We start from the raw sequence: 27,450 nt of genomic DNA on the forward strand, positions 1-27,450 counted from the left end.
GGCCCTCCTCACCCGGAGACTGGGCCCTCCTCACCCGGAGACTGGGCCCTCCTCACCCGGAGACTGGGCCCTCCTCACCCGGAGACTGGGCCCTCCTCACCCGGAGACTGGGCCCTCCTCACCCGGAGACTGGGCCCTCCTCACCCGGAGACTGGGCCCTCCTCACCCGGAGACTGGGCCCTCCTCACCCGGAGACTGGGCCCTCCTCACCCGGAGACTGGGCCCTCCTCACCCGGAGACTGGGCCCTCCTCACCCGGAGACTGGGCCCTCCTCACCCGGAGACTGGGCCCTCCTCACCCGGAGACTGGGCCCTCCTCACCCGGAGACTGGGCCCTCCTCACCCGGAGACTGGGCCCTCCTCACCCGGAGACTGGGCCCTCCTCACCCGGAGACTGGACCCTCCTCACCCGGAGACTGGACCCTCCTCACCCGGAGACTGGACCCTCCTCACCCGGAGACTGGACCCTCCTCACCCGGAGACTGGACCCTCCTCACCCGGAGACTGGACCCTCCTCACCCGGAGACTGGACCCTCCTCACCCGGCGACTGGACCCTCCTCACCCGGCGACTGGACCCCGCCTCACCCGGCGACTGGAGCCCGCCTCACCCGGCGACTGGAGCCCGCCTCACCCGGCGACTGGAGCCCGCCTCACCCGGCGACTGGAGCCCGCCTCACCCGGCGACTGGAGCCCGCCTCACCCGGCGACTGGAGCCCGCCTCACCCGGCGACTGCACTTGCCTTACTCAGTGACCCTCACAATATTAAATCATAAATTTAACAAGCATTCTGAGTATTGCGCTGCAATACATGTCCCCTACCGGCAGTCTGTCGTCCGGAAAACTGTTGGGGAAATTAAAAAGGGTTATTCACCCACAGGTTCTGAATCGTTCCCAATCGCAAATTACCTCAGGATGGGCTCACCTGTGATTCACACTCGGGACTTCCATTTATACACCTTGCAGACAGGTCAACAGAAGCACGAGAAAATAAGTTGTTGATAAAGAACCTTTCGAGTCGCTAAATATCAGTAATTTATTATATTTTCCGGTTCACGATCAATGATCGATGTGTATATATACAGTCACGTGAAAAAGTAAGTACACCCCATCTAAAGTTTTGACTTTTTCAACATATTTCAACATACAGCTATTTGATCTTCATTTCAACAATGTTGGCCGAATACTAGTGTGGTCTCCCCCTTGGGAATCCCACGGGTATGGACGTGTGTGACATTTGGACATCTCAATTTACATGCTGCACATTAAATTTTACAAAAAGGTTAAAATGGTGTAATGAACACAATTTATTTATTTCACATAATATGTGACCCCTCACTCCTCTCCACCCTCTCCAATGCCACTCCTCCTCACACACCTCTCCAATACCTCCTCACACTCCTCTCCAATACCGCCTCACACGCCTCTCCAATACCTCCTCACACTCCTCTCCTCCAATACCTCCTCACACTCCTCTCCAATACCTCCTCACACTCTCCAACCCCTCACACCCCTCTCCAACCCCTCACACTCCTCTCCAACCCCTCACACTCCTCTCCAACCCCTCACACTCCTCTCCAACCCCTCACACTCCTCTCCAACCCCTCACACTCCTCTCCAACCCCTCACACTCCTCTCCAACCCCTCACACTCCTCTCCAACCCCTCACACTCCTCTCCAACTCCTCACACTCCTCTCCAACCCCTCACACTCCTCGCCAACCCCTCACACTCCTCTCCAATCCCTCACACTCCTCTCCAATCCCTCACACTGCTCTCAATTCCCTCACACTGCTCTCAATTCCCTCACACTCCTCTCAAATCCCTCACACTCCTCTTCAATTCCTCATACTCCCCTCCAATCGCTCCTCACTTGCCTCTCCAATCGCCCCTCACTCTCCTCTCCAATCGCCCTCACTCTCCTCTCCAATCGCTCCTCACTCTCCTCTCCAATCGCTCTTCACTTGCCTCTCCAATCGCTCCTCACTCTCCAACCCCTCGCTCCTCTCCAACACCTCACACTCCTTTCCAATCCCTCACACTCCTTTCCAATCCCTCACACTCCTTTCCAATCCCTCACACTCCTCTCCAATCCCTCACACTCCTCTCCAATCCCTCACACTCCTCTCCAATTCCTCACACTCCTCTCCAATCCCTCACACTCCTCTCCAATCCCTCACACTCCTCTCCAACCCCTCACACTCCTCTCCTCTCCAACCCCTCACACTCCTCTCCTCTCCAACCATTCACAATCCTCTCCAATCCCTCACACTCCTCTCCAATCCCTCACACTCCTCTCCAATCCCTCACACTCCTCTCCAATCCCTCACACTCCTCTCCAATCCCTCACACTCCTCTCCAACCCCTCACACTCCTCTCCAAGCCCTCACACTCCTCTCCAAGCCCTCACACTCCTCTCCAATACCTCCTCACACTCCCCTCCAAGCCCTCCTCACACTCCTCTCCAAGACCTCCTCACACTCCTCTCCGCTCCAATCGGCCCTCACTCTCCGCTCCAATCGGCCCCCACTCTCCAACACCTTGCTCCTCGCTCTCCAACCCCTCGCTCCTCGCTCTCCAACCCCTCGCTCCTCGCAACCCCTCGCTCCAACCCCTCGCTCCTCGCTCTCCAACCCCTCGCTCCTCGCTCTCCAACCCCTCGCTCCTCGCTCTCCAACCCCTAGCACCTCGCTCTCCAACCCCTCGCTCCTCTCCAACCCTCCTCATCGTTGTTGCAGCAGCATTCTGTGCGGTTCTCCCGTCTCGTGCGGTTCTTGCTACATCCTGTTCAAGTCTGCATTGACGTTCGTCGACGGACTCGTTCGCCCGTCTCATTCGTTTTCTTGCGACATCCTGTTCAAGTCTGCGTTCTTCATCGATCGTCGCATTCATTTTGGAAATGGAAGTTTCCACGCAACGCATGAATTGTCACGATCCTGAAGAGGAAGTGTCTCGTAATTATCAAATGACAAATGGCAAGTAAATTGCATTGTGAAAATGAAAGATTTCAAATAAACCTATTTAAAGTGTATGCGCACATAACTATTATAACAAAAAAACGAAGAAATATCTCTCGGTAATTCCCTGAAACATATTTTACTTCCGGATAATAATGTTGAATGAAAGAAGAAAGAACGAAGATATGTGTCGTTTTTGTGCCGACTCTCATAAAAGGTAAAAGTAATATATCTTAACGGAAAAGAAAAAGCGAATTTTTAATATACGTCGACATTTTCTCCGAATGTTATTTTAGGCGCTGTATTTTCGTCTATCATCTTGGCGCGATTTTTATAAATATATCTCTGCAATTTCCCGTGTGTGCGTGAATGTTCTCAATTATTTCTGACACCGAGTCTAAAACCATCGATAAAAATTAAATCAGATGGTGAATTCGAGATAAAATCGTGAGGGTGACTCAATAAATGGGCTTTAGTTTACAGGCCTTTGAGAAATCGTTTCGTTCTATAAACGGAAACTTTCTTGGGATTCTCTTCCCGTTTTTTTTCAACCGAGTCTAACACTATGTTAGCGACTGTTAAAAATGAAATGATATATCGAATTAGAATTGAAATGAACCTGTGTGAGAGAAAAAGACAGCATGGGCCTAACTAAACAGGCCTCAAAGCCATTCGAGGTAATAAAATGGTGGATATTTGTTTACATGAAGCCTCTCCAAGAATGGGTGGAGCTACTCTGCAAACGGACTAAGCCACACCCTCGGACAGACGGACAGAATCACCTTCACCTATTATTATAGGAAGATCATGAAACATTTACATTTTGTAGTCCATTGTATAATTTAAAAAAACATAAATGCAAGTAAGCATGTTTCGCATGTCGAAAAAGTAAGTACACCCTTGGCTCTAATAGGTGGTATTGCCCCCTTTGGCAGAAACAACCTCAAGTAGGCGTTTCTTAGAACGACTGGAGTTCGTTCGGAGAACGACTCTTTCTCTGCCTGGTGTTGGGCTAGCGGCTAGGGTGCCGGCTTAGGATCCTAGGATCCTGGGTTCGAATCCCGGTCGATCGCTGAATTAACGCCAGGGGGGTTGACTCAGCCTGTCATCCTTCCGAGGTCGGCTAATTGAGTACCAGTTCACTGGTAATTCCCTGTTTGTCGTTAAAGGCGGCAAAAAGGGTTGGCGTCAGGAAGGGCATCTGGCCATAAAACATTGCTTCAAAAAGGGAACCGAAAAACAATCAACCACGGTTCCCGAAAAAGGCCAACCCCCGCTTTGCGGGGAAAAATGGCCTCTAAAGGTGGTTATTATATATATATATAGTCTCTGACATCGACTGGGAGAAATTGTTGCCCACTCCTCCATGCAGAATTCTTTCAGCTGTGCGATATTTGAGGGGTTTCTTGCATGCACAGCTCGTTTCAAATCCCCCCACAACATCTCGATGGGATTCAGATCCAGGCTTGACTTGGCCATTCCAGAACCCTCCATTTCTTTCTTTTCAGCCATTCCTTGGTGGATTTACTGGTATGTTTAGGGTCATTGTCATGTTGCAAGGTCCACCTTCGGTTGAGCTTCAACTTTCCGACAGATGGCCTCACATTATCCTCAAGCACCCTCTGGCACATTGAAGAATTCATAGTGGATTCTATGATGGTGAGCTGCCCCAAACCATAATATTTCCACCACCATGCTTTCCAGGGTATCAGGTTCTTGTGGTCAAATGCTGTCTTTGGTTTTCGCCAAACATGTATTCTGGTACTGTGGCCAAATAGCTCTACATTTGGAGTGCTGGTCTTTGCCGAGGTGTTCATTGGCAAACTTTAGTCTTGCCCTGATGTTCTTTCTGGACAGCAAAGGTTTCCTCCTGGCACACCTCCCATGAAGATCAAATTTATGCAGCCTCTTTCTATTGGTAGACTCATGCACTTTGACATCAGCAGTGGCAAGAGCTATCTGTCGGTCCCGTGATGACATTCTGGGGTTCTTAGAGACTTCTTTCAGCATCTTGTGGGGTGCTCTCGGGCTGAACTTGCTGGGGTGGCCTGGCCTGAACTTGCTGGGGTGGCCTGGCCTGAACAAGTTGGCAGTTGTTTGGAATCTTCTCCACATGTAGATGATCTTCCGGACAGTCGAATGATTGATTTCAAATTGTTTGGAGATCTTTTTAAATCCCTTCCCAGACTCGTAGGCATCTATAACCTTTCTGAAGGCCTCAGAGAGCTGTTTTGATCTAGGCATGGTGACGCCGCACACTTCAACAACAAAGAGCAAACCAAACTAAATGTCTGAGGTTTAAATAAGACAGGTTCCTCCAAGATCCTCTCTAACGATGTTCTAATCATTTGCACCTGAGATGGTGCACCTGATTCTAATTTTAGGTATTTGAAGTAGTGATAAATGTAGGGGTGTACTTACTTTTTCCACATGCGAAATTTGCATTCATGTTTATTTAAATTATACAATGGACTACAAAATGTAAATGTTTCATGATATTTGTTATATTATATCACCGTTATCTATCAATATCTATCTATAATTCCAGTAATCTCTGTGTGTGTGTGTGTGTATGTGTGTGTGTCTGTGTGTCTGTGACCGCTGTTTCTCGACAACCACGGGTCCGATATACTTGAAACTTGCCAGGTATATTGCTGGGGACCTGAGGATGTGCCTTTTCAAGGTTTCATATTAATCGGAGAAGTAGTTACCGAGCTATGTCCAAAAAACGATTCAACCAATCAGAGAGCAGCGAGCTATCACGTGTGCCGAACGTGGCGAACAGACTCTGCCTCGGACGGCACATTTGAGAGCGTATTCATTTATTTCACGTTGGCAAACTATGTTGGCGCTATGTTGGCGTTAAACTATGTTTTAAAACTAATTAAAACTAATTTGCGATTCATCGTAACTGCGATATGCGACCTTCCGGACAGTCAAATGAGGACGTCACTTCCGGACTTACGGATAGTCATAGTAACGACGTACTGATGCTGAACGTGGCGAGCAGACGCTGTAAGGTACGATCGATTGTAGTACACGTTTATAATAACTCTGCCAATACAGGCCCGATTAACTGCAGCGCCATCCGAGCTGCGGCGTCGGGACGATACATTCATTGTACGGTCACATCACGCACTTACGGGCACGCCCATGGGCCCATGGGCACGCCCATGCATGCATGGGCGAAGACCTTTTTTTTTTTTTTTTGGCAAGGAACGGGCACCCACGTACGGGCACGTCCTAGTTGTTTAAATGAAGATCAAATAGCTATATGTTGAAATATGTTGAAAAAGTCAAAACTTTACATGGGGTGTACTTACTTTTTCACGTGACTGTATGTTGCTCGGCTTGGCTCCGCCCCTCCTGAAAGCGCACGCTGTGTCGCGCTGTTGACGTTCGCGAGACGAGGCTGAGGGCGCGCGGTGCGGCTTGAGGAGAACTCTAGAATAAACAAGAGATATCCATTTTTAAAATTTATATTATCGTTTAATTAACGATATCTGCCAAACCACGTGCCCTATCGCAAATTCCAAAAGGACATTTTAGTAGATTGACATGCTGAACAGATCTGAGGTTTCCCCTCGATTGGATCAAAAATGAGGGAGAAGCTCGGTTTTAAAGGTTCATGCTTAAAAACGTCATAACTCTGAAACCATGTGACGCATGACGTCATGCTCGCGGACTTTTTTGTTCGTCATGGGTATGCGATTCTGCCTGCAAAGTTTGGCCTCTATCTGTTCAGCCGTTGCAGAGAAAAGGGTTTTCGTGAAAACACGAAAACCAATATGACGGCCGAACCACGTGACCTGTGACGTCATAATTACCATTAAAATATTCTACAGACCGAGTCCCTCATATGGTGAAATTTTGATCTCAATCGGTCCAATTATTGCAGAGAAAATCCTTTTAGAAGGAAATTAAAACTTAAAATGGCACTGAGTTAAGGATCATCAGAATTATCAGAATTCCCAAAGTTCAAAGTGCCATAACGTTGTCAATGATCGAAATGTCGTGAAGTTCGAACTTGACCTGTAACTTATCATGAGGAAACCATGTGCCAATTTATTGGCATGTGCCAATTAACATGTGCCAATTGAAATCATTAGCATTAAGCGTTTAGAAAAAAAGTCCAGAAAACTGTTCTTTGCCTGACGGACTGACAGACGGATGGACGGCGTGCAAACCTATAGTCCCCTCCGGTGTACACCGGTAGGGGACTAATAACTGGTAAAATTATTGGTAAAGATGGTAAATTAATTGGTAAAATCATAAATCATAACAGGAAGTGGCATCATCATCCTTGAAGTGGGCATTGTCTCAAAAATAGGCTTATCGCCAGCAACGACTTGCACTGCCGTGAACCGCATGTCAAGACTACCTGATCTGAAACATGCATTCTAAATACTTTTACCTTGCTTTTACCGTGATGCATCCGTCCCTCCACTTTTTGATAACCAGCCCAGTGAGCGAAAGGACCATTGGTCTTTTATTTAAAGGTAACGTACGGGACAAATCTGCTGTCATCATTCGCTGTCTGTGTCAGTATTGATATGTTTAGGTTACAAGTGTTGTAAGAAAGTGACGTCATGCTCTTTTAATGTGGTATGAAGTAAACAGGATGATGCCTGGAAATAAAGATGCCCTGTTTGTAGGTATCAATAACAAGAATGTTATAAAGCAAAAAGAGAACTTTACGAATGACCACGAGTGAAACACGTATGCATTATACAAACATCGGGGCAATATCCCTGGCGCTCACCTGGTAGAATAAACAGTATACTGCACTGACTAAAGGTATTTTAAACCAATTTTAATGGTTGCTGGAAGACGGCAGCATGTAGAATAATACTAACATAACCATAAGACTTTAAACAAACAAACAAAAAAATACATATTTTGGGGGGCAACTCCCACCCTGTGTACCTCCTCAGACCGCAATTTTTCCAATGCCTTGAATAAACATTGGTACAACCATCACGGATGATGAAGGTTGTGGTGAAATTTCATTGAAATTGTGTGTGTAGGTTCTGAGAAAAAAAGAAAATACCTATTTTGGGGGGCAACCCCCCCTAGGACCCCCAAAGTGGCAGATATTTTTATTTTGTCCCCCGTCGCACCGCGGAGCGAAAGGGGGACGATGGTTTTCCCCTCCGTCCATGTGTCTGTTCGTGCGTGCTGCGTGCGTGCGTACGTGTGTGCGTAAGCGAAGGACCGCATTCAAATTTGGTGTGTGGGTGCAACCCACGTCAACATCCAAGATGGCCGCCGCCATATATGTCTGATGCCATGTATGTCTGAACCTTGTGAGCGGAATATCTTGAAAAATAAGCGAAATACCAACTTCTAATCTGGTGTGTGGGTGTATCTAGGCATAAGGAAGAACGCTATTGAAAATTGGGTCGCCGCATCAAAATCCACGATGGCCACCGCCATGTATGTCTGAACATTGTGAGCTGAATATCTTGAAAAACAAGCATTCTGAGTATTGCGCTGCAATACATGTCCCCTACCAAAGTTCAAAGTGCCATAACTTTGTCAAAAATGATCGAATATGCAAATTTATGCACGGTTGATGCTGGTTTTCAAACTTGATCTGAGATATGCTGAGACACATGTGTGTCACACCTCGCCTCGTTGATAAGCCCGCAAGGTCGCTCCGTGGAGCGGCCTGCACGTATTGCACTGTGTGAATTATATAAATTATTACCAACTCACGGTCTGAGGTACTAGCGATTCAAGAGATATCCATTTTTTGATGGCACATTGGAGAAGCCAATGCGAGGTTTCTTCTTCCTCAGCTTGTCACAACTCTGTTAAATGCGATCGATTTAAAAAAGTCAGAATTTGACCAAATCTGTTTTATTCGTTTGTTAATGTACCTCAGCTATTGACAAATCATAAATTAGAATTTTATTTGAGGTTAAAATGACCGCGACAGGTCGTGTCCAACGATGCTTTCAGCCTGTACATGTGATAAATAATTAAATCCGCACACCTTACGCCTCTTCTTCTTCACGCAATAACAACTTCTAGGTTCCAGACCGTACATCCAATCATCTTGAAATTTTGCAAACTTGTTACTTTTTATGACGTCTACTATAGTATGGAGTTTCACGTCGATCAATAAAGCGATTCAAGAGATATCCATTTTTTTAATATTTTCGTTTAATTAACGATATCTGCCAAACCACGTGAGCTATCGCAAATTCCAAAAGGACATTTTAGTAGACTGACATGCGGAAAAGATCTGTGAAGTTTCCCCTGGATTGGATCAAAAATGAGGGAGGGGCTCGGTTTTAAAGGTTCATGCTTAAAAACGTCATAACTCTGAAACCATGTGACGCATGACGTCATGCTCGTGGACTTTTTGTTCGTCATGGGTATGCGATTCCGCCTGCAAAGTTTGGCCTCGATCTGTTCAGCCGTTGCAGAGAAAAAGGGTTTTTTGCGAAAAACAATATGGCGCCCGAACCACGTGACCTGTGACGTCATAATTACCATTAAAATATTCTACAGACCGAGTCCCTCCTATGGTGAAAATTTGATCTCAATCGGTCCTATTGCAGAGAAAATCTTTTTTAAAGGAAATTAAAACTTTAAATGGCACTGAGTTAAGGATTATCAGAATTCCCAAAGTTCAAAGTGCCATAACTTTGTCAAACGATCGAAACGTCGTGAAGTTCGAACTTGATCTGTAACTTATCATGAGGAAACGATGTGCCAAGTTTGAAATCATTAGCATAAAGAGTTTAGAAAAAAAGTCCGGAAAACTGTTCTTTGCATGATGGACTGACAGACAGACAGACAGACTGACGGACTGACGGACGGAGGGCCGGCGTGCAAACCTATAGTCACCTCCGGTGTACACGGGTAGGGGACTAATAAACGAACTACTAACGTCTGATCTCGTGTGTAGGTGTATCTACGCATAAGGGAGAACGCTATTGAAAATTGGGTCGCCACGTCAAAATCCAAGATGGCCGCCGCCATGTATGTCTAAACCTTGTGAGCGAAATATCTTGAAAAATAAGCGAACTACTAACTTCTAATCTGGTGCGTGGGTGTATCTACGTATAAGGGAGAACGCTATTGAAAATTGGGTCACCACGTCAAAATGCAAGATGGCGGCCTTGCGTCTTCCACTTTGTCAACTCACATCACTTCACCGACGGGGGACCTAGGTGTAACGCTTGTTCCATTGGTGGTCAGAGAGAGGAACCCACACCCATTCAGCTGGCATGATGACAGTCGAAATCGCCACGTGAGGAAGAGAGAGTTGGGATGAGTGGATAGAAGTTGGTCCATGTTGTCAGACAGCGACATGTAAATGGAGTCGGTGAGATGTCACTTTCTTGCAGACTTCCTCTCCGGTCATAGTCAACCTGTGGCCATGAATGTAATTCTCTCATCTCCTGTTCAGGCTGGAGTTCCCCAAGGTAGTGTTCTGGGCCCTGTGCTTTTTCTGGTCTTCATCAATGATCTCTCCGACTCTTGAAAATCCTCTCCATCTCTTTGCTGACGACTCCCCTCTCTGCCGCTCCATATCTCAACCCTCAGATCGGCAGTCCGCAGCCTCCTTGCTCTCTGCAGACCTGGACAAATTCACAGATTGGGCAAAGAAGTGGAACATGTATTTCAATCCTGACAAGTCTCACACTCACTAGATCTCTCCGAAAAGACAGTCTGGACAACCCTCCCATCTACTTTCTCAACAATCCCCTCGAATAAATTTTGCCACTCAAGCTTTTGGATCTCACTATCTGCCATGATCTGTCCTGAGAAAACCACATTTCCAAGCTGACCTCCAAAGTGAGGTGCCGACTGGGCATCCTCAGCCCTCTCCTTTCCACAGATCTCCTGATGTCCATGTTCTTTACTATTGTTATGCTTCCCTCTCTCCACCTGTTGTCTCCCGTTCCCTTTATTATATGTGTTCTATGTTAGCTCTTACACGAGCCTCGACTTTGTATACAAACAAAAAACATGACAGGTACCGGTAGGCCTACGTTTGTTATATTTTGTTTCTTTGATTCAGAGGTGGAAAATAAAAGACATTGAACTGACCTCATTCACCACCTGAGAAGAACCGAAAGATAAAAACGTGATAAAATAATAAAAACTAGAACGCCACTCAGTAGAGCGCATATTCCCGCCGTGGGTCAAGTTGGAATAGTACGATTTCACAAAAGTTTGAGGGAGTAGTTCAGTGACAACACAACACAAGACAGACACTGCACAGATATATATTTAGAATATATAGAAGATAATGTTTAAAAAAAACAAGGCAATTTCCCTTACATTTTCGGATTCAGCGTTCAATTCTATATAAGTGAGTGTATTTTGAGGCATGTGTGACTTCAAATAAAATTGTAAGCCAGGAAAACGTTCGTTTCATTCCTTAGGGATACAACATGTAAAACTGGCCCAAACGTGAAAACAAAACTCGCTCATTTTACGTCGTACAAGCTAATGCGACCTCTCATTCTTCTGGGAAGAATCCCGTGCACATGCTCGCCACACTTATAACTCACCTAAGTCTTTATAAGTTCATCAAATACTGACACCGCGATTGACAATCGCTGAGGTAAATGTTGATATCTCTTCTGAGGTTAAAAAAAAAAGAAGTTTTAAAGCATTATACGTATCAAACGATACATTTTATGAAACGGGGAAACCGAATACACACTTTGGTTGCTTTAAAATGACAGAATATCTCTTTATTAGAAGAAAAAAAAAAGAACCTTGAAGACGACGCTGCTAACAAAATACACCGCTCTAACGCATAACCACGAGTTTAAACTACATTTACAACAAATATGAAAACGATTTTCATATCACAATGTTAAATATAGAATATATAGAAGATAATGTTTAAAAAAAATGAGCCCTATCTTCCAATGGTAAATAATCCTTCAAAAAATTCCTGGATCCGGAATAATATCCTGAGCTTCACCAAAAACTAATGAATTCTTCCTTATCCCAAGGGCAATCATCCCACCAACTTTCATCCAAATCCGTTCAGAACTTTTCCAGATATCTTGTACACAAACACACACACACACACACACACACACACACACACACACACACACACACACACACACACACACACACACACACACACACACACACACACACACACCGAATGCAGTGCTCCCTGGCGGGAGTAACAAACCATTATATCAATCTGAGGCACAACGAGTGCATGCATTACCTGTGTAACAGGTGCACACGTTTTTGAACCGGCTTAGCGGCTCCAAAAGCGATTCACATCCCCATTGATAAATTGCTGGTCAGGGTTTAAACAAAACCCCAAGTTTGGATCTCTGGAGCACCCGCACGACATGGAAACCGTCCTGTTTCCATGGCAACCGTCAAGTTAGACCTAACCGCAGCATCTATACGAACCTCGCAATGCGTTTATAATAAATCTCACCAAGTTAAAAATTATTACATCCGAAATGCTCGAGTTGTTTTAAAACTGCTGTTTATCCACTTTTAATGAAAACTTGGAGGGGGTCGTGAGTGTTTATTCGCGTTCTCTCAGTCAGTGTAAGATTGATTTATTGGATAACTCGGCTCTGTGACGTAAATAACACGACGACAAACGTACATTATTATATAATCACTACAATTTCAAGCATTACTCATTAAAAATACGCGCGAATTAGAACGTTTCCTTGCGCCTCATGGGACGGCGCACTATACTGCGTTCTGATTGGTTGATTTCGCGGTGTCATGACCCACGTTGCAAGCGTTTCTGTGATTGGTGATTGCACGTTGAAAGCGTTGCCTGTGATTGGTTCGTCGTTGGCGCACTTTTATCGAGGGCTTTTGTGGTTCGATTCGCCGCTTTGGATAATATAATATATTTGGATTCCGTATTGTTTTTCCTCTGCTACTTCTTTCTGCGATTCTTCTTCTGAGTGTTCGTTGATAATTATTCCGCACGAGTTTTTATATCGTTTACAACATGTGGAACAACCAAGGTCAAGGTGAGCTTTCATTTTCAATCGTTTATCTGTGAATCCGTGCGGGGTTTATAATATTGACGTTGGCTGCCAGCGAGCATTCACTTGCACAATTGCTAGGCGCTAGCCGACAAGATGCTTGATGTAGAACAAGTAGAATGTGACTGCAGGAAGTGAGGAAAAGGGGGTAGGGGTAGGGAAAGTCAGACCATGACGGCAGTTGTTTCCATGTGTGTGGAATGTATAGTGCGTGTACAGGGCGGTCGGGTGCGTGTACGGTGCGTGTACGGTACGGGGCGGTCCGAGTACGGTGCGGTCCCGTGCGAGTACGGGCCGGTCCGGTGCGAGTACGGGGCAGTCCGGTCTGGTGCGGTGCGAGTACGGGGCAGTCCGGTCTGGTGCGGTGCGAGTACGGGGCAGTCCGGTCCGGTGCGAGTACGGGGCAGTCCGGTGCGAGTACGGTCCGGTGCGGTGCGAGTACGGGGCAGTCCGGTGCGAGTACGGGGCGGTCTGGTGCGAGTACGGGGCGGTACGGTCCGGTGCGAGTACGGGCGGTCCGGTGCGAGTACGGGGCGGTCCGGTGCGAGTACGGGGCGGTCCGGTCCGGTGCGAGTACGGGGCGGTCCGGTCCGGTGCGAGTACGGGGCGGTCCGGTCCGGTGCGAGTACGGGGCGGTCCGGTCCGGTGCGAGTACGGGGCGGTCCGGTCCGGTGCGAGTACGGGGCGGTCCGGTCCGGTGCGCGTACGGGGCGGTCCGGTGCGAGTACGGGGCGGTCCGGTGCGAGTACGGGGCGGTCCGGTGCGAGTACGGGGCGGTCCGGTGCGAGTACGGGGCGGTCCGGTGCGAGTACGGGGCGGTCTGGTGCGAGTACGGGGCGGTCCGGTCCGGTGCGAGTACGGGGCGGTCCGGTCCGGTGCGAGTACGGGGCGGTCCGGTCCGGTCCGGTGCGAGTACGGGGCGGCGGTGCGAGTACGGGGCGGTGCGAGTACGGGGCGGCGGTCCGGTGCGAGTACGGGGCGGTCCGGTGCGAGTATGGGGCGGTACGGGGCGGTCCGGTCCGGTGTGAGTGCGGTCCGGTCCGGTGCGGTCCGGTGCGAGTACGGGGCGGTCCGGTGCGAGTACGGGGCGGTCCGGTCCGGTGCGAGTACGGGGCGGTCCGGTCCGGTGCGAGTACGGGGCGGTCCGGGACCGGTGCGAGTACGGGGCGGTCCGGTCCGGTGCGAGTACGGGGCGGTCCGGTCCGGTGCGAGTACGGGGCGGTCCGGTCCGGTGGGAGTACGGGGCGGTCCGGTCCGGTGGGAGTACGGGGCGGTCCGGTCCGGTGGGAGTACGGGGCGGTCCGGTCCGGTGGGAGTACGGGGCGGTCCGGTCCGGTGGGAGTACGGGGCGGTCCGGTCCGGTGGGAGTACGGGGCGGTCCGGTCCGGTGGGAGTACGGGGCGGTCCGGTCCGGTGGGAGTACGGGGCGGTCCGGTGGGAGTACGGGGCGGTCCGGTGCGAGTACGGGGCGGTCCGGTCCGGTGCGAGTACGGGGCGGTCCGGTCCGGTGCGAGTACGGGGCGGTCCGGTCCGGTGCGAGTACGGGGCGGTCCGGTCCGGTGCGAGTACGGGGCGGTCCGGTCCGGTGCGAGTACGGGGCGGTCCGGTGCGAGTACGGGGCGGTCCGGTCCGGTGCGAGTACGGGGCGGTCCGGTCCGGTGCGAGTACGGGGCGGTCCGGTGCGAGTACGGGGCGGTCCGGTCCGGTGCGAGTACGGGGCGGTCCGGTCCGGTGCGAGTATGGGGCGGTACGGGGCGGTCCGGTCCGGTGCGAGTACGGGGCGGTGCGAGTACGGGGCGGTCCGGTGCGAGTACGGGGCGGTCCGGTCCGGTGCGAGTACGGGGCGGTCCGGTCCGGTGCGAGTATGGGGCGGTCCGGTCCGGTGCGAGTACGGGGCGGTCCGGTCCGGTGCGAGTACGGGGCGGTCCGGTCCGGTGCGAGTACGGGGCGGTCCGGTACGGGGTGGTCCGGTCCGGTGCGAGTACGGGGCGGTCCGGTCCGGTGCGAGTACGGGGCGGTCCGGTCCGGTGCGAGTACGGTACGGGGCGGTCCGGTCCGGTGCGAGTACGGTACGGGGCGGTCCGGTGCGAGTACGGGGCGGTCCGGTCCGGTGCGAGTACGGGGCGGTCCGGTCCGGTCCGGTGCGAGTACGGTACGGGGCGGTCCGGTCCGGTGCGAGTATGGTACGGGGCGGTCCGGTCCGGTGCGAGTACGGTACGGTACGGGGCGGTCGAGTACGGTACGGGGCGGTCCGGTCCCGTGCGAGTACGGGGCGGTCAGGTACGGGGCGGTCCGGTCCGGTGCGAGTACGGGGCGGTCCGGTCCGGTGCGAGTACGGGGCGGTCCGGTCCGGTGCGAGTACGGGGCGGTCCGGTCCGGTGCGAGTACGGGGCGGTCCGGTCCGGTGCGAGTACGGGGCGGTCCGGTCCGGTGCGAGTACGGGGCGGTCCGGTCCGGTGCGAGTACGGGGCGGTCCGGTCCGGTGCGAGTACGGGGCGGTCCGGTCCGGTGCGAGTACGGGGCGGTCCGGTCCGGTGCGAGTACGGGGCGGTCCGGTCCGGTGCGAGTACGGGGCGGTCCGGTCCGGTGCGAGTACGGGGCGGTCCGGTCCGGTGCGAGTACGGGGCGGTCCGGTCCGGTGCGAGTACGGGGCGGTCCGGTCCGGTGCGAGTACGGGCGGTGCGAGTACGGGGGGGGGCGGTCCGGTGCGAGTACGGGGGGGGGCGGTCCGGTGCGAGTACGGGGGGGGGCGGTCCGGTGCGAGTACGGGCGGGGCTGTCCGGTGCGAGTACGGGCGGGGCGGTCCGGTGCGAGTACGGGCGGTCCGGTGCGAGTGCGGGGCGGTCCGGTCCGGTGCGAGCGCGGGGCGGCCCGGTGCGAGCGCGGGGCGGCTCGGTGCGTTTACAGTGTGGCTCCGCATGTGCATTGTCCTGTGAGCGCAGTTTTTCTCGCGATAATTTGAACACTTCGACAAAACATCACGCAACTTGTATTTACCTCCACCAGTGTAAATATTTTTCCTCCCTTTTTCCAAAAGTTTCGACAATCATCTTGTCCCTAGGTTTGTTTCATGGCACCATCCGAGGTTTACCTCCAGCACGAATTTCAATGAAACTGAAGCAAATTTTAGAGCACCACAAACGCTTCGAAATCTGCAAAATTTGAAGAAAGAAAAAAAATTAAATGAAGCAAACTATTGCAAAACCATTAAAAATTTTCTATTAACCAATACATTTCAGCTCTAACGTAAATACATCCATGGAATCCATCCATGGAAGCTGAAGTGCATTCAGAAAGTATTCACACCCCTTGACTTTTTTCACATTTTGTGTTACAGCCTGAACTTAAAATGAATTAAATTGAGATTGTTTTGTCAGTGGAATATATATTGTCGCATCCCCGGGGTTAAGACCCCTGGGTGACGGATGACCGAAACAAGCTTTACTCCGAGGTGTAGACCCAACTTGGCGGTAGTGACGCGCGTGGTGGAAGGTGGCAAGGGCTTACCTGCACGGAGTTCACTGAGCTTCCTCGAACCCACCACAAATATACGAGACAGAACACAAGGTGACTTCCAACAGGTTCACCGTATCCCTGCGCATCGTAAGAGCGTGACCAAGGGTTGGCGTCAGGAAGGGCATCCGGCCATAAAAACATTGCCTCAAACAGGGAACCATGATTGTCATGGGGCCCGCAAGGCTAACCCCCGCTCTCGCAGGGAAAATGGCCTTAAAACGATCATTCATTCATTCATTTTTTATACATATATAAAACACAGTTTGTGTGTGTGTAATGTTACCGATAGACTCCTAAACGGAGAGGCTCACGTACTTGATATTTGGCACAGACATGGCCATTGAGCCTGGGAAGGACATGTGTTACATATTTATGTGAATGTATGTGAATTACCATTCAGGTCTTTGCTTATCCATGTTTAGTAGACTAAGGGTTGTTGTGGTTGGAGGGTCAGGAGCCCTTCTGAAAAGTGTCCGGAAACGGAAGTGACCGGAAACGGAAGAAGAAAAGACACGAGGAAGAAAAACGACGAGTATTCTTCTTCCTCGCCCCGCTCCGACAAAAGGTGGGATCGACCTTGCGCTGCGTGGAAAAGCGGCGTTCCGAAGCCCGTCTGGCGAGAGGAGTTACCGGGACGTGTACCTGCCCGGTGGAGACGTCAAGTTGACGTGGGGCCGTGCATTGACCCCGCGTCTGGCACCGTTCGCGGCACCGTCTAAACAGACGCGTGCGGGTCGCACGTTGGGGCCTAACGCGCCTTGCAAGCGGCGTGGGGCTTTTGGCTTGCTCTACCGTACCCGCTTCGCGTGGCCACGAGGGGCTGCAGCCACGGTGCCTGGTACGATACCTGCCCGGTGGAAAAACGTCCACCCGGGGTTCGTTCAACCGCCCGAGTGCGGCGACGCCGACCAGTATCTTGGTCAGGAGGGGCCCAGAGACATTGTGAGGGGCAGAGACCAAAAGGGGGTCGTGAGTACCGAAGTGAACACACATATATAAGATGGCCATCTTAATCATATAGGGGATTGATTGTGGATTGGGAATTGTTGATGGTTGTTTGCTATTGATTGCTCGGGGAAAATCTCCATGGTTGTATCATTGAAATTGTATGGTGTCATTACCATTGAAATATATCCTTGAACATCAGTTTTCTCTTGGGTGGAATTCATATGGATTGCGTGGCGAAAGCGCATATATAATACAATTTTCTGGCGAAGTTCCTCTCACGGTCCGGGGGTCACCGAGACCAGGTATTCACCGAGGGGACCACGTAACAGAATTGGGGGCTCGTCCAAATTACGATTTGCGTATTCGCAATTGGGTCTACGTCCGGGATCAAAAAGTGTATTTGTATAAAATAATAAAATAATATTTTTATTAATTAAAATTTATTAATTAAGTATTAATTGGAAAATTTTTGGGGAAATTGGGGTAAAGTCTTGGGTGAAGGTTAACAGGTGTTAACGATAGTCACCATGGCGTTTGTGACACAGAACTTTGCGGTAACACCGAGTGAGGCACAGTTCCGAGCGTTACTAAAGTCGGACCTCTTGAAATTGGCCAAACATTTTAACTTGGAGGTCCGAACTAATTTGAGGAAGGCAGAGTTGCAGGCCACGGTGATACAATCTATGGTGGGATTAGGAACATGGGACGAGTTAGCCTGGGAGTGGCTACCCGAAGAACCAGAAGACGTTGAGCTCCGGAAACTGGAGTTGCAATTACGGAGCCAGGAACGGATCAAAGAAGAAGAAAGGAAAGCAGAAAAGGAAAGAGCAGAAGAAGAAAGGAAAGCAGAAGAGAGGAGAGAAGAGAAACAAGCAGAGGAAAGGAGAGTGGAACGAGAACTCCAGGAAAGGTTAAAAGAAGAAGAAAGGAAAGCAGAAGAGAGGAGAGAAGAGAAACAAGCAGAGGAAAGGAGAGTGGAACGAGAACTCCAGGAAAGGTTAAAAGAAGAAGAAAGGAAAGCAGAAGAGGAGAGAAGAGAAACAAGCAGAGGAGAGGAGAGCTGCAAGGGAACTCGAAGCAGAGGAGAGAAAAGCAGAAAGGGAATTAAAGGAACGTGACATGGAGCTTCAGCAAGAAATTAAATTCAAGGAGCTGGAGTTAATGAGAGAACGGGGAGAGGCACCACCCTTGCTGACGGGGTCGACACCTAACCAGAAAACCTGGGATGTGGGCAGACATGTGAGGCTGGTTCCACCGTTCAGTGAAAAGGAAGTCGCGAAATTTTTTCCACACTTTGAGAAAGTGGCTCGACAATTAAACTGGCCGGAGGAGGCCTGGACCATACTAGTGCAAAGAGTGCTGGTGGGGAAAGCTCAAGAGATTTATTCGGCGCTACCAATGGACCAATGTGCAGATTATGAGGTACTGAAGAAGCACATCCTCAAGGCTTATGAGTTGGTTCCGGAAGCTTACAGGCAAAAATTCAGGAATGCCAGGAAGAGGGAGAGTGAGACCCATGTGGAGTTTGCCAGAGTGAAAGAAAACATGTTTGATCGGTGGTGTGAGTCAAAAGGAGTCGGGAAAGACTTCGAAACATTGCGGGACTTGATCCTGGTGGAGGAATTCCAGCAGTGTGTCCACGAGGACATCAAAGTGTACTTGCAGGAAAAGAAAGTACCAAAGTTGTGGGACGCAGCCACCATGGCAGATGATTATGCCTTAACCCACCGAATAGGGGTCCACGAACCTAACTCCTCGCCTAGATCTCCGCAGGGGAGGTGGGGAACAGCAGGTGCGGAGAACGACCATACATGGCGGCGGCCTCGAGATGATTATGGGGACAACTATGATACCCCACCTGTTCGAAATCAGAGGGATGCGGGCCCAAGACAAACTTATAGTTCGGGGGGCCCGAGGCAGACCACGAGTTTTTCCTCCGGGCCTACTTGCGCTTTTTGCAAGAAACCTGGACACTTGATGTCCAGTTGTTACCGCATGAAAAGCGAAGACCCAGAGCGGAGTCCGACTACTACGACTCCAAACGCAATGGCCATTGTGAGAAATCGCCATCAAAAGGGTTACCAACCATTTATTTCAGAGGGGTTTGTGTCACGGGATGGAGCCTCGACTAACCGGAAACCGGTTAGGATATTGAGGGACACAGGGGCACATCAATCTTTAATGCTTGAAGGCATTTTGCCATGGTCCGAGGAGACGGCAACGGGGGATAGTGTTCGTTTACAGGGGATCGGGGGCGGTGTTAGTGCTCCCCTTCATGTCATCCATTTGGAGTCCGATTTGGTGTCAGGACCGGTCACCGTCGGTTTACAAGACCACGCTTCCTGTAGAGGGTGTATCTGTGGTTATCGGGAATGATTTGGCCGGGGGTCAAGTTTATGGTAACCTGAGGGTTGGTAAAGAGCCCAGCAGGGAAAATAACGCCACACCAGCTCGGGATGGCGACAAAAGTGCCAAGTTATTTGTAGGGGGACTGAACTTCAAAACAGAGGAAGAAGTTCTGACCTCTGTCTTCAACAGATATGGGCCGCTGGTGGAAGTGCGGTTGGTAAGAGACTGGGAAACGCAACAGTCAAGAGGGTTCGGCTTTGTCACGTTTGCCAGCACAAAAGACGCCAGAGAGGCAGAGAAGAATTGGAATGGCAAGGATTTGGAGGGTCGGACCATAACAGTAGGGAAGGCATTTCGTAGGCGTCGAGAGGTCTACAGGAGAGGACAACTGGGCGGTAGTTTTGGTGGTGGCCGCAATCAATATTATTATGGAGGCTCCCTGAGTTACGGCCGCTCCCGAAGGAAGGATTGGCAAAGTAGTGGCCGAGAAGGAGACCGCTATTCATGGGACTACAGGGACAAGTGGTCCCACCCTAAGTATTAGGGAAGTTCTGAGAAGTTGAAGCACTGAATGCGGTGGAGCCGCCGAGCCAAGATTCCTACACGGATTAACCATGAACGCCGTTCCTAAAGGCGTCCATGTAGTGAACTTTCATGCACGGACTAACCGTGAACTCCACGTTCCTCAAGGCGCCCATGTAGTGAATACTCGGCTTGGCCTCCCGGAAAAAGTGCTATCGAGTGGCTTAACTTTGGATCTTTGATCAACCCCTTAACCTTCATTCACAAGAAACTGACGGTCAAAGTCAGAGGGTCATGAGATGGAATTTGATTTGGCAGGGACAATGTCGTTGCTGGTGCTTAGTCCAGAGTGAGTAATCGGGAGGGGTTGTGGTGAAATTTTGGTTGCTTTATTTTTAAGTGATAACTGTGCCCGGGGGGAACTGATAATGTGGGGGGGTTGAGTTATCTGGTTGGTTTCTCCAAATTGGCCGGCAAAGAAAGTTTTCGCTGGGTTCAAACTTTCTTTCTTGAAGGGGGGGAGTGTTACATATTTATGTGAATGTATGTGAATTACCATTCAGGTCTTTGCTTATCCATGTTTAGTAGACTAAGGGTTGTTGTGGTTGGAGGGTCAGGAGCCCTTCTGAAAAGTGTCCGGAAACGGAAGTGACCGGAAACGGAAGAAGAAAAGACACGAAGAAAAACGACGAGTATTCTTCTTCCTCGCCCCGCTCCGACAAAAGGTGGGATCGACCTTGCGCTGCGTGGAAAAGCGGCGTTCCGAAGCCCGTCTGGCGAGAGGAGTTACCGGGACGTGTACCTGCCCGGTGGAGACGTCAAGTTGACGTGGGGCCGTGCATCGACCCCGCGTCTGGCACCGTTCGCGGCACCGTCTAAACAGACGCGTGCGGGTCGCACGTTGGGGCCTAACGCGCCTTGCAAGCGGCGTGGGGCTTTTGGCTTGCTCTACCGTACCCGCTTCGCGTGGCCACGAGGGGCTGCAACCACGGTGCCTGGTACGATACCTGCCCGGTGGAAAAACGTCCACCCGGGGTTCGTTCAACCGCCCGAGTGCGGCGACGCCGACCAGTATCTTGGTCAGGAGGGGCCCAGAGACATTGTGAGGGGCAGAGACCAAAAGGGGGTCGTGAGTACCGAAGTGAACACACATAAGATGGCCATCTTAATCATATAGGGGATTGATTGTGGATTGGGAATTGTTGATGGTTGTTTGCTATTGATTGCTCGGGGAAAATCTACGTGGTTGTATCATTGAAATTGTATGGTGTCATTACCATTGAAATATATCCTTGAACATCAGTTTTCTCTTGGGTGGAATTCATATGGATTGCGTGGCGAAAGCGCATATATAATACAACTTTCTGGCGAAGTTCCTCTCACGGTCCGGGGGTCACCGAGACCAGGTATTCACCGAGGGGACCATGTAACACATGGCCGACCTAAAAATATTTGATGAGATCCATATTTTTTATTCATATTTACCTCAGTGCATTTCAGCGAGGAATATTATACACGGAATCTGAGCGGTGGCAGAACAGCGCACTGATTCGCTCAGAGCGATCACGTGATGTTCCATTCCTGCCGCCAGACCATTGAACATTAAACACAGTTTGTGTGTGTGTAATGTTGTAATGTGTGTAATGTACGGGTCTCCCTTCCCCCGCCCGGCAACACCGGTACTGGAGGGCGTCACTGGATCTGTGAGTCTCCAAAAATCCGCTTCGTGCTGTTGTGAAGATGCAGGACGATGTCGCGAAGATGCAGGACGACAGGACGATGCCCCCCCTCCCCCTCCCCCTCCCCCTCTTCTCCCCTCCCCCCCTCTTCTCCCCTCCCCCCCTCTTCTCCCCTCCCCCCCTCTTCTCCCCTCCCCCCTCTCCTCCCCTCCCCCCTCTCCTCCCCTCCCCCCCATTCCCCTCCCCTCCCCTTCCCCCTCCCCTTCCCCCTCCCCTCCCCTCCCCCGCCCGGCAATGCTGGGTACTTCTGCTCGTCTTACTATAATTCACCAAATGTCTGTCCGTCTGTCCGTCTGTTCCCAGGTACCGCAAAAACGGCTGAATCGATCACAACGATATTTTGGGTGGGTAATCCTGGGATCCCCTGGAGTAAAATCGGCTATATTGTTTTTCCAATTTCAGCGTTGGTCTCCAGCATTTTCAGGTTTGGACTCCCGCATAATGTTATTGTCCCGGGTACTGCAAAAACGGCTGAACCGATCGCAACGATTTCCTGGAACCCCTGCAGTAAAATCCTATGATAATTCACCAAAAGAACATGACATGAAAATTAAAAACGGCAGAACAGTATTTCATTGGGGAATTGAGGAAAATCCTGATGTATTACGAACCTTTCACGAATCCGGAAGTGGACAGATGACTGCAATGAGCTGGTTTGATAATATCCCAATAAAACTGTCATTTAAAACAGTATTTTGTAAAAGTATCAATTGATGATTGGAATTGAGTGAATACAATTACGATTTTAAATTCGTAATTGTGTTCACCCAACCGTACGGAACTTCACACCAGGATTTAAATATTTGTTTATGTCATGAATGTTGTTAAAAGTTTATTTTTTATATTAATGCTATTTAATTTGTGATTGGAGTTATGCTGTTTGGAATGAAAAAAGAGATATCGAGTTCAAGTGAATGACTAAATGCCATGACGGTTTCTACTTTCTAAACGTGAAATTCATGGATAGCCATTTGCAGATTCACCATTGACGGTGTGGAACAAACGTACCTGTTTGTGTGCGAACGGGTACGTTTTTCATGGAAGTCCTTTACGAACTTGCTGTCCATGTCTGACGTGCGACTGAAGGTGCTACAGGAATGTGGAATTTATGGGTTTCATGCTTTGGCATTCACCGTTTCTGCATTGTCTGTTTGCTTCTGGCCTCCCGTTACACACGGGTACCTCACTAGTTAAAATAATGCAAGGGAACAACGAAAGGTAAAGTAAATTAAAATTCCTAAATGAGGGTCCCTCCGCTCCGACTGAGATACGAACAAGGGGCAAATAAAAGTAAAAGAAAATAAATGTTTATGTTGTTGCGCCACTTAGCTCCAGTCTCACCGAGGGCTTGGTGGGCGTCACAGGTCCGGTCGGTCAGCGACCAGAAAAATTGAGACCCGTCATGTCGCATCTTTGTGTACGGCTCTGGATTGAGGTTGAGGATCCTGATGTTTGTGGTGATTTGGGGATTAAGTAAGATAAGGGATGGGGGTGGGGTCGTTTTTGTAGTGGGTGGAGGTTATTCAAAAAGGAAGCTAGGTGAATGCAGGTAGTGGTGGATAAGATAAGAGACATGGTTTCATAAAAGAGACATAAGAGAGACAAACAAACCGTTGTTTGCTGGAATTGTAGGGGGAAGGCGCACTCGCCTCTTAGCTGTCTAGCCTGGGTTTGAATCCCGACCCAGCTATAAACAGCTGTTCCGGTGTTTCAGAGGCAGGGCGATTCATAAATGTGTGTGCCGTCTCTTGAATGGACGTTAAACAGGTGTTCTGTCTGCCTGCATTCGTTGGTGAATGTTAAAGATCCTAAGGTGTCTGTCGTAAAGAGGAGGTGAGCTTTCACCAGCATCATGCACAAATTACAAATTCCTGCCTTAACCAGACAAAGGCACTGCATCTGTCGTACAGCCGCACCCACAGCCAATGATGCGAGCCCGCAGCTGTGGGCTGCATACGGAGGAAGAAGATGGAAAGCTTTGGATGAGGTTTTGATGTGAAATTTGTTACCCGGTTTGTTTGTTTGTTTGTTTGTTTGTTTTCGACTTTTCACAAGCTGTGGTTGATATTTTCAACTGTATACAAACATAGTCGAAGCTTTAGTTTGTTTACAATTGAGATGGCAATCTTACTGGAAGTGGGATAACACGCTCGTACAATAAAGGGATGAACGAGGAAGAAAGGAAACGGTACTATGTAAGTCGGTAGTGAACCAATACCTAAACAGGTAGGGATGGTGGATGGCCTGAGGTGGTGGTATACTACCATTTTGAAGACCTGGAGGAAATTGTGGGGTTGAACGGAATGAGGAAGGTTTCACAACTGGGAGACTCTATTCCTAACCCTGATGCTGGTCTATCATTGCAGGTTTTGAACAAGGTGGAGGATATTCTAACTTTGGTGTTGGTGGTGGAGGCTTCCAGCAATCTCCTGGAGGATTTGCGTCTCCGTCCGGCACTCAAACTGAAAAAAAAGTGGTTTACTCGGTTTCCATTTGCTCACTTCTTTATCACGTCGTATAGCATCTCGGTCGTGCTTTCACGTTCTTGATAGAGCCACAATTTCAAAAAGTGATGAATCTCTATCCAGAGACCAGCTTCTGTGCGTGGTTACCTTTGTCTGTTGGAGGAGGTGATGTCGTGTGTTGTGCAAAACGATGTAAGGTTATTCCGCTCATCCCATGTTGATGTGCACCTCCTCTATTTTTGCTTCCCAGCGTGCTCGAGTGCAACAGATAATTGCCTGTACGGTCTCACAGCTGCTGGCTGCAAAACAAACCGAGGATGTTTTCCGTCTTGGGGACATTGAGCTGAATCAGGTTTGTCGTTTTTCGTTTTTGGTTTCACAAAGTTTGATCCCTGGTGTTGGGCTAGCGGCTAGGGTGCCGGCTTAGGATCCTAGGATCCTGGGTTCGAATCCCGGTCGATCGCTGAATTAACGCCAGGGGGGTTGACTCAGCCTGTCATCCTTCCGAGGTCGGCTAATTGAGTACCAGTTCACTGGTAATTCCCTGTTTGTCGTTAAAGGCGGCAAAAATGGTTGGCGTCAGGAAGGGCATCCGGCCGTAAAACATTGCTTCAAAAAGGGGACCAAAAAACAACAACAACCACGGTTCCCGAAAAAGGCCAACCCCTGCTTGCGGGGAAAAATGGCCTCTAAAGGTGGTTTTAAAGTATCAAGCTGGCGACTTTACCTGTGGTATCTGAGTGTATTGTACTCTGCCTACTGTACTACAGTTTTACGCAATGGACCTGTTGGTCAAATTTGCAAAAAAGCGAATTTATTGTGAAGTAGAAAGTTTGGCTTGATCTGCAAATGAGTCTGCTCAATGCGGTGGCAGCGTACCACCCACATGGTCGGGAGTTTGCAGTACGGGCAGCTTTGGCACAGAGGGTATAAGGAAATTCATTGACCTGATAATTAGGTGCAAATAATGAGCTCGTGATTATGGGAGCCACATGACCAAGAAGAGGATGAGGTGGACTCGTTTACAGCCATGGGGAATTGCCTTTTGAAGAGGCACAGAGGATTGCGTGCAACGTCCAGTATTTGATACTAATTGAATTGTTGGTGAAAAAGCACGAATAGAGGAGTTTGAGATGATGAGTGACGACTATTCAGTAAACCCTTAGACAACTGTAGTCTTCGGCTCCGTGTTCGTCGTGAAAACGTTAAATCCGCAATGATTTTTCCCGTCTCACCTGTCCACTCAAAGGCACTTTTTTGTGTTTCGTCTTCGATCCAAGCATTAAGAGCTTTTCCATCCTTCCAATGAGGATCAGGAGACTGGGGTTTATTTTATTTTTATTTTTTTATTTTTTTTTGTATACAAGATCGAGGCTCGTGAAAGAGCGAACATTAATCACACAAAAAGACAAACCGACACATATAACATCGGGAGCAGTAGACAAGATGGGGAGAGAGAGGGGGAAGGACACAAACACAACATTTGAGAGCAGGGACCGAGAGACACCGAGAGATCTGAGAGAGGGCGAGGGCTTTGGGGGGGGGGGGGCATGGGAAGGGGGCGGTGGGAGAGGTATAAAACATATGGACACTGCCAGGACTTCCAGGAAAGAAGTTGGAATTTCAAACAAGGTGGATCTGGGGTGAATTAGCGGGGGTAGAAAAGATCAAGGTTTTGGATGGGGGAAGATAAGAGATGGTGGTGAACAGCTGTTTTAAAGACCTGGAGGGAGGAGTGGGATTGAAGGGAGTGAGGGAGTTTGTTCCAGAGGCGGGAGAAAAGAGGAATGAAAGAGTGAAGGTGAGCAGAGAGCCGAGATTTCGGCAGTTTAACCATCAGAGGGTTGCTGGCAGATCTTGTGCGACCTGTAGGAATATTTGGGGGACAGAGCACAGAGAGAGCTGGGGGTGCAAGGCCGGAGAGGAGTCGGTAGAAGACAGAAAGACCACCTACCTGCCTGCGGTGAGTGAGTGAAAGGCCCTCAGAGATAGCTTCATCGCGGGAGATTCCAATAATTCTGAAAGCTTTGGTTTCAACAGCGTGAAGCCGAGCTAGGTGTGAGGCAGGAGCACCGGCCCATAGGGGAGAACAGTATTCCATTGAGCTGCGGATGAAAGCCTTGTATGTGGTGAGGAGCTCAGGTGTGCCGAGGAAGGACTTCGCACGACGGAGGATGCCCAGTCGGCGACTGGCTTTGGAGGCCAGCTTGGAAATGTGGTTTTCCCAAGAAAGATCATGGCAGATAGTGAGACCCAAAAGCTTGAGCGACAGAACTTCTTGGAGAGGATTGTTGAGAAAGTAGATGGGAGGGTTGTCCAGTCGATCTTTTCGGAGAGACATAGTAAGAGTGTGAGATTTGTCAGGATTGAAAGACATGTTCCACTTGTTTGACCAGTCTGTGATTTTGTCCAAGTCTTCAGAGAGTGAGGAGGCTGCAGACTGCCGATCTGAGGGAAGAGGAATGGAGCGGCAGAGAGTGGAGTCATCAGCAAAGAGATAGAGAGGATTTTCAAGAGAGTCAGAGAGATCATTGATGAAGACCAGAAAAAGCACGGGGCCCAGAACACTGCCTTGGGGAACTCCAGCCTGAACAGGAAGAGGAGATGAGAGAAACCCATTCAGGGCCACACGTTGACGACTAGAGAGGAAGTCCGCCAGCCATGCGTGGAGATTTCCATGGATACCAAAGGAGGAGGGTTTGGTGAGCAGAGCGGGGTGCCAGACCGTGTCGAAGGCACGTGATATGTCGAGGGAGACAGCTCTAATTTCCTGTTTGGCATTGAGGACCTCCATCCATTGTTGAGACAGCAGAAGCAGCATGTCCAGAGTAGCACCTGGTCTGAAACCAAATTGATGATCAGAGATCAAGCCATTGGAGAAGAGGAAAGATTTCATATCCGAAGCAATGATGGATTCCATGACTTTGCTGATAAATTGGGAGAA

General features: G+C 49.7%; 1 protein-coding gene across 2 annotated transcripts in view; it reads left to right on the plus strand.

Annotated features, from left to right (window-relative positions):
- Positions 1-12,732: 12,732 nt before the first annotated feature.
- RPA2 (replication protein A2) overlaps positions 12,733-27,450 on the plus strand; it is a 40,719-nt gene continuing 26,001 nt past the window's right edge. The window contains exons 1-3 of one of the 2 annotated variants that reach the window (XM_068109515.2): positions 12,733-12,952; positions 24,408-24,514; positions 24,757-24,858. In XM_068109515.2, coding sequence (XP_067965616.1) covers positions 12,931-12,952; positions 24,408-24,514; positions 24,757-24,858 — 231 coding nt within the window. In that variant the 5' untranslated portion in view covers positions 12,733-12,930. Of the gene's footprint in view, positions 12,953-24,407; positions 24,518-24,756; positions 24,859-27,450 lie in introns of both variants that reach the window. The other variant, XM_068109514.2, reaches the window with a different exon arrangement.

The sequence above is a fragment of the Myxine glutinosa genome, chromosome 3 (assembly GCF_964187855.1).
Source record: "Myxine glutinosa chromosome 3, kmMyxGlut1.1, whole genome shotgun sequence".
In the NCBI taxonomy this organism is placed as follows: domain Eukaryota; kingdom Metazoa; phylum Chordata; class Myxini; order Myxiniformes; family Myxinidae; genus Myxine; species Myxine glutinosa.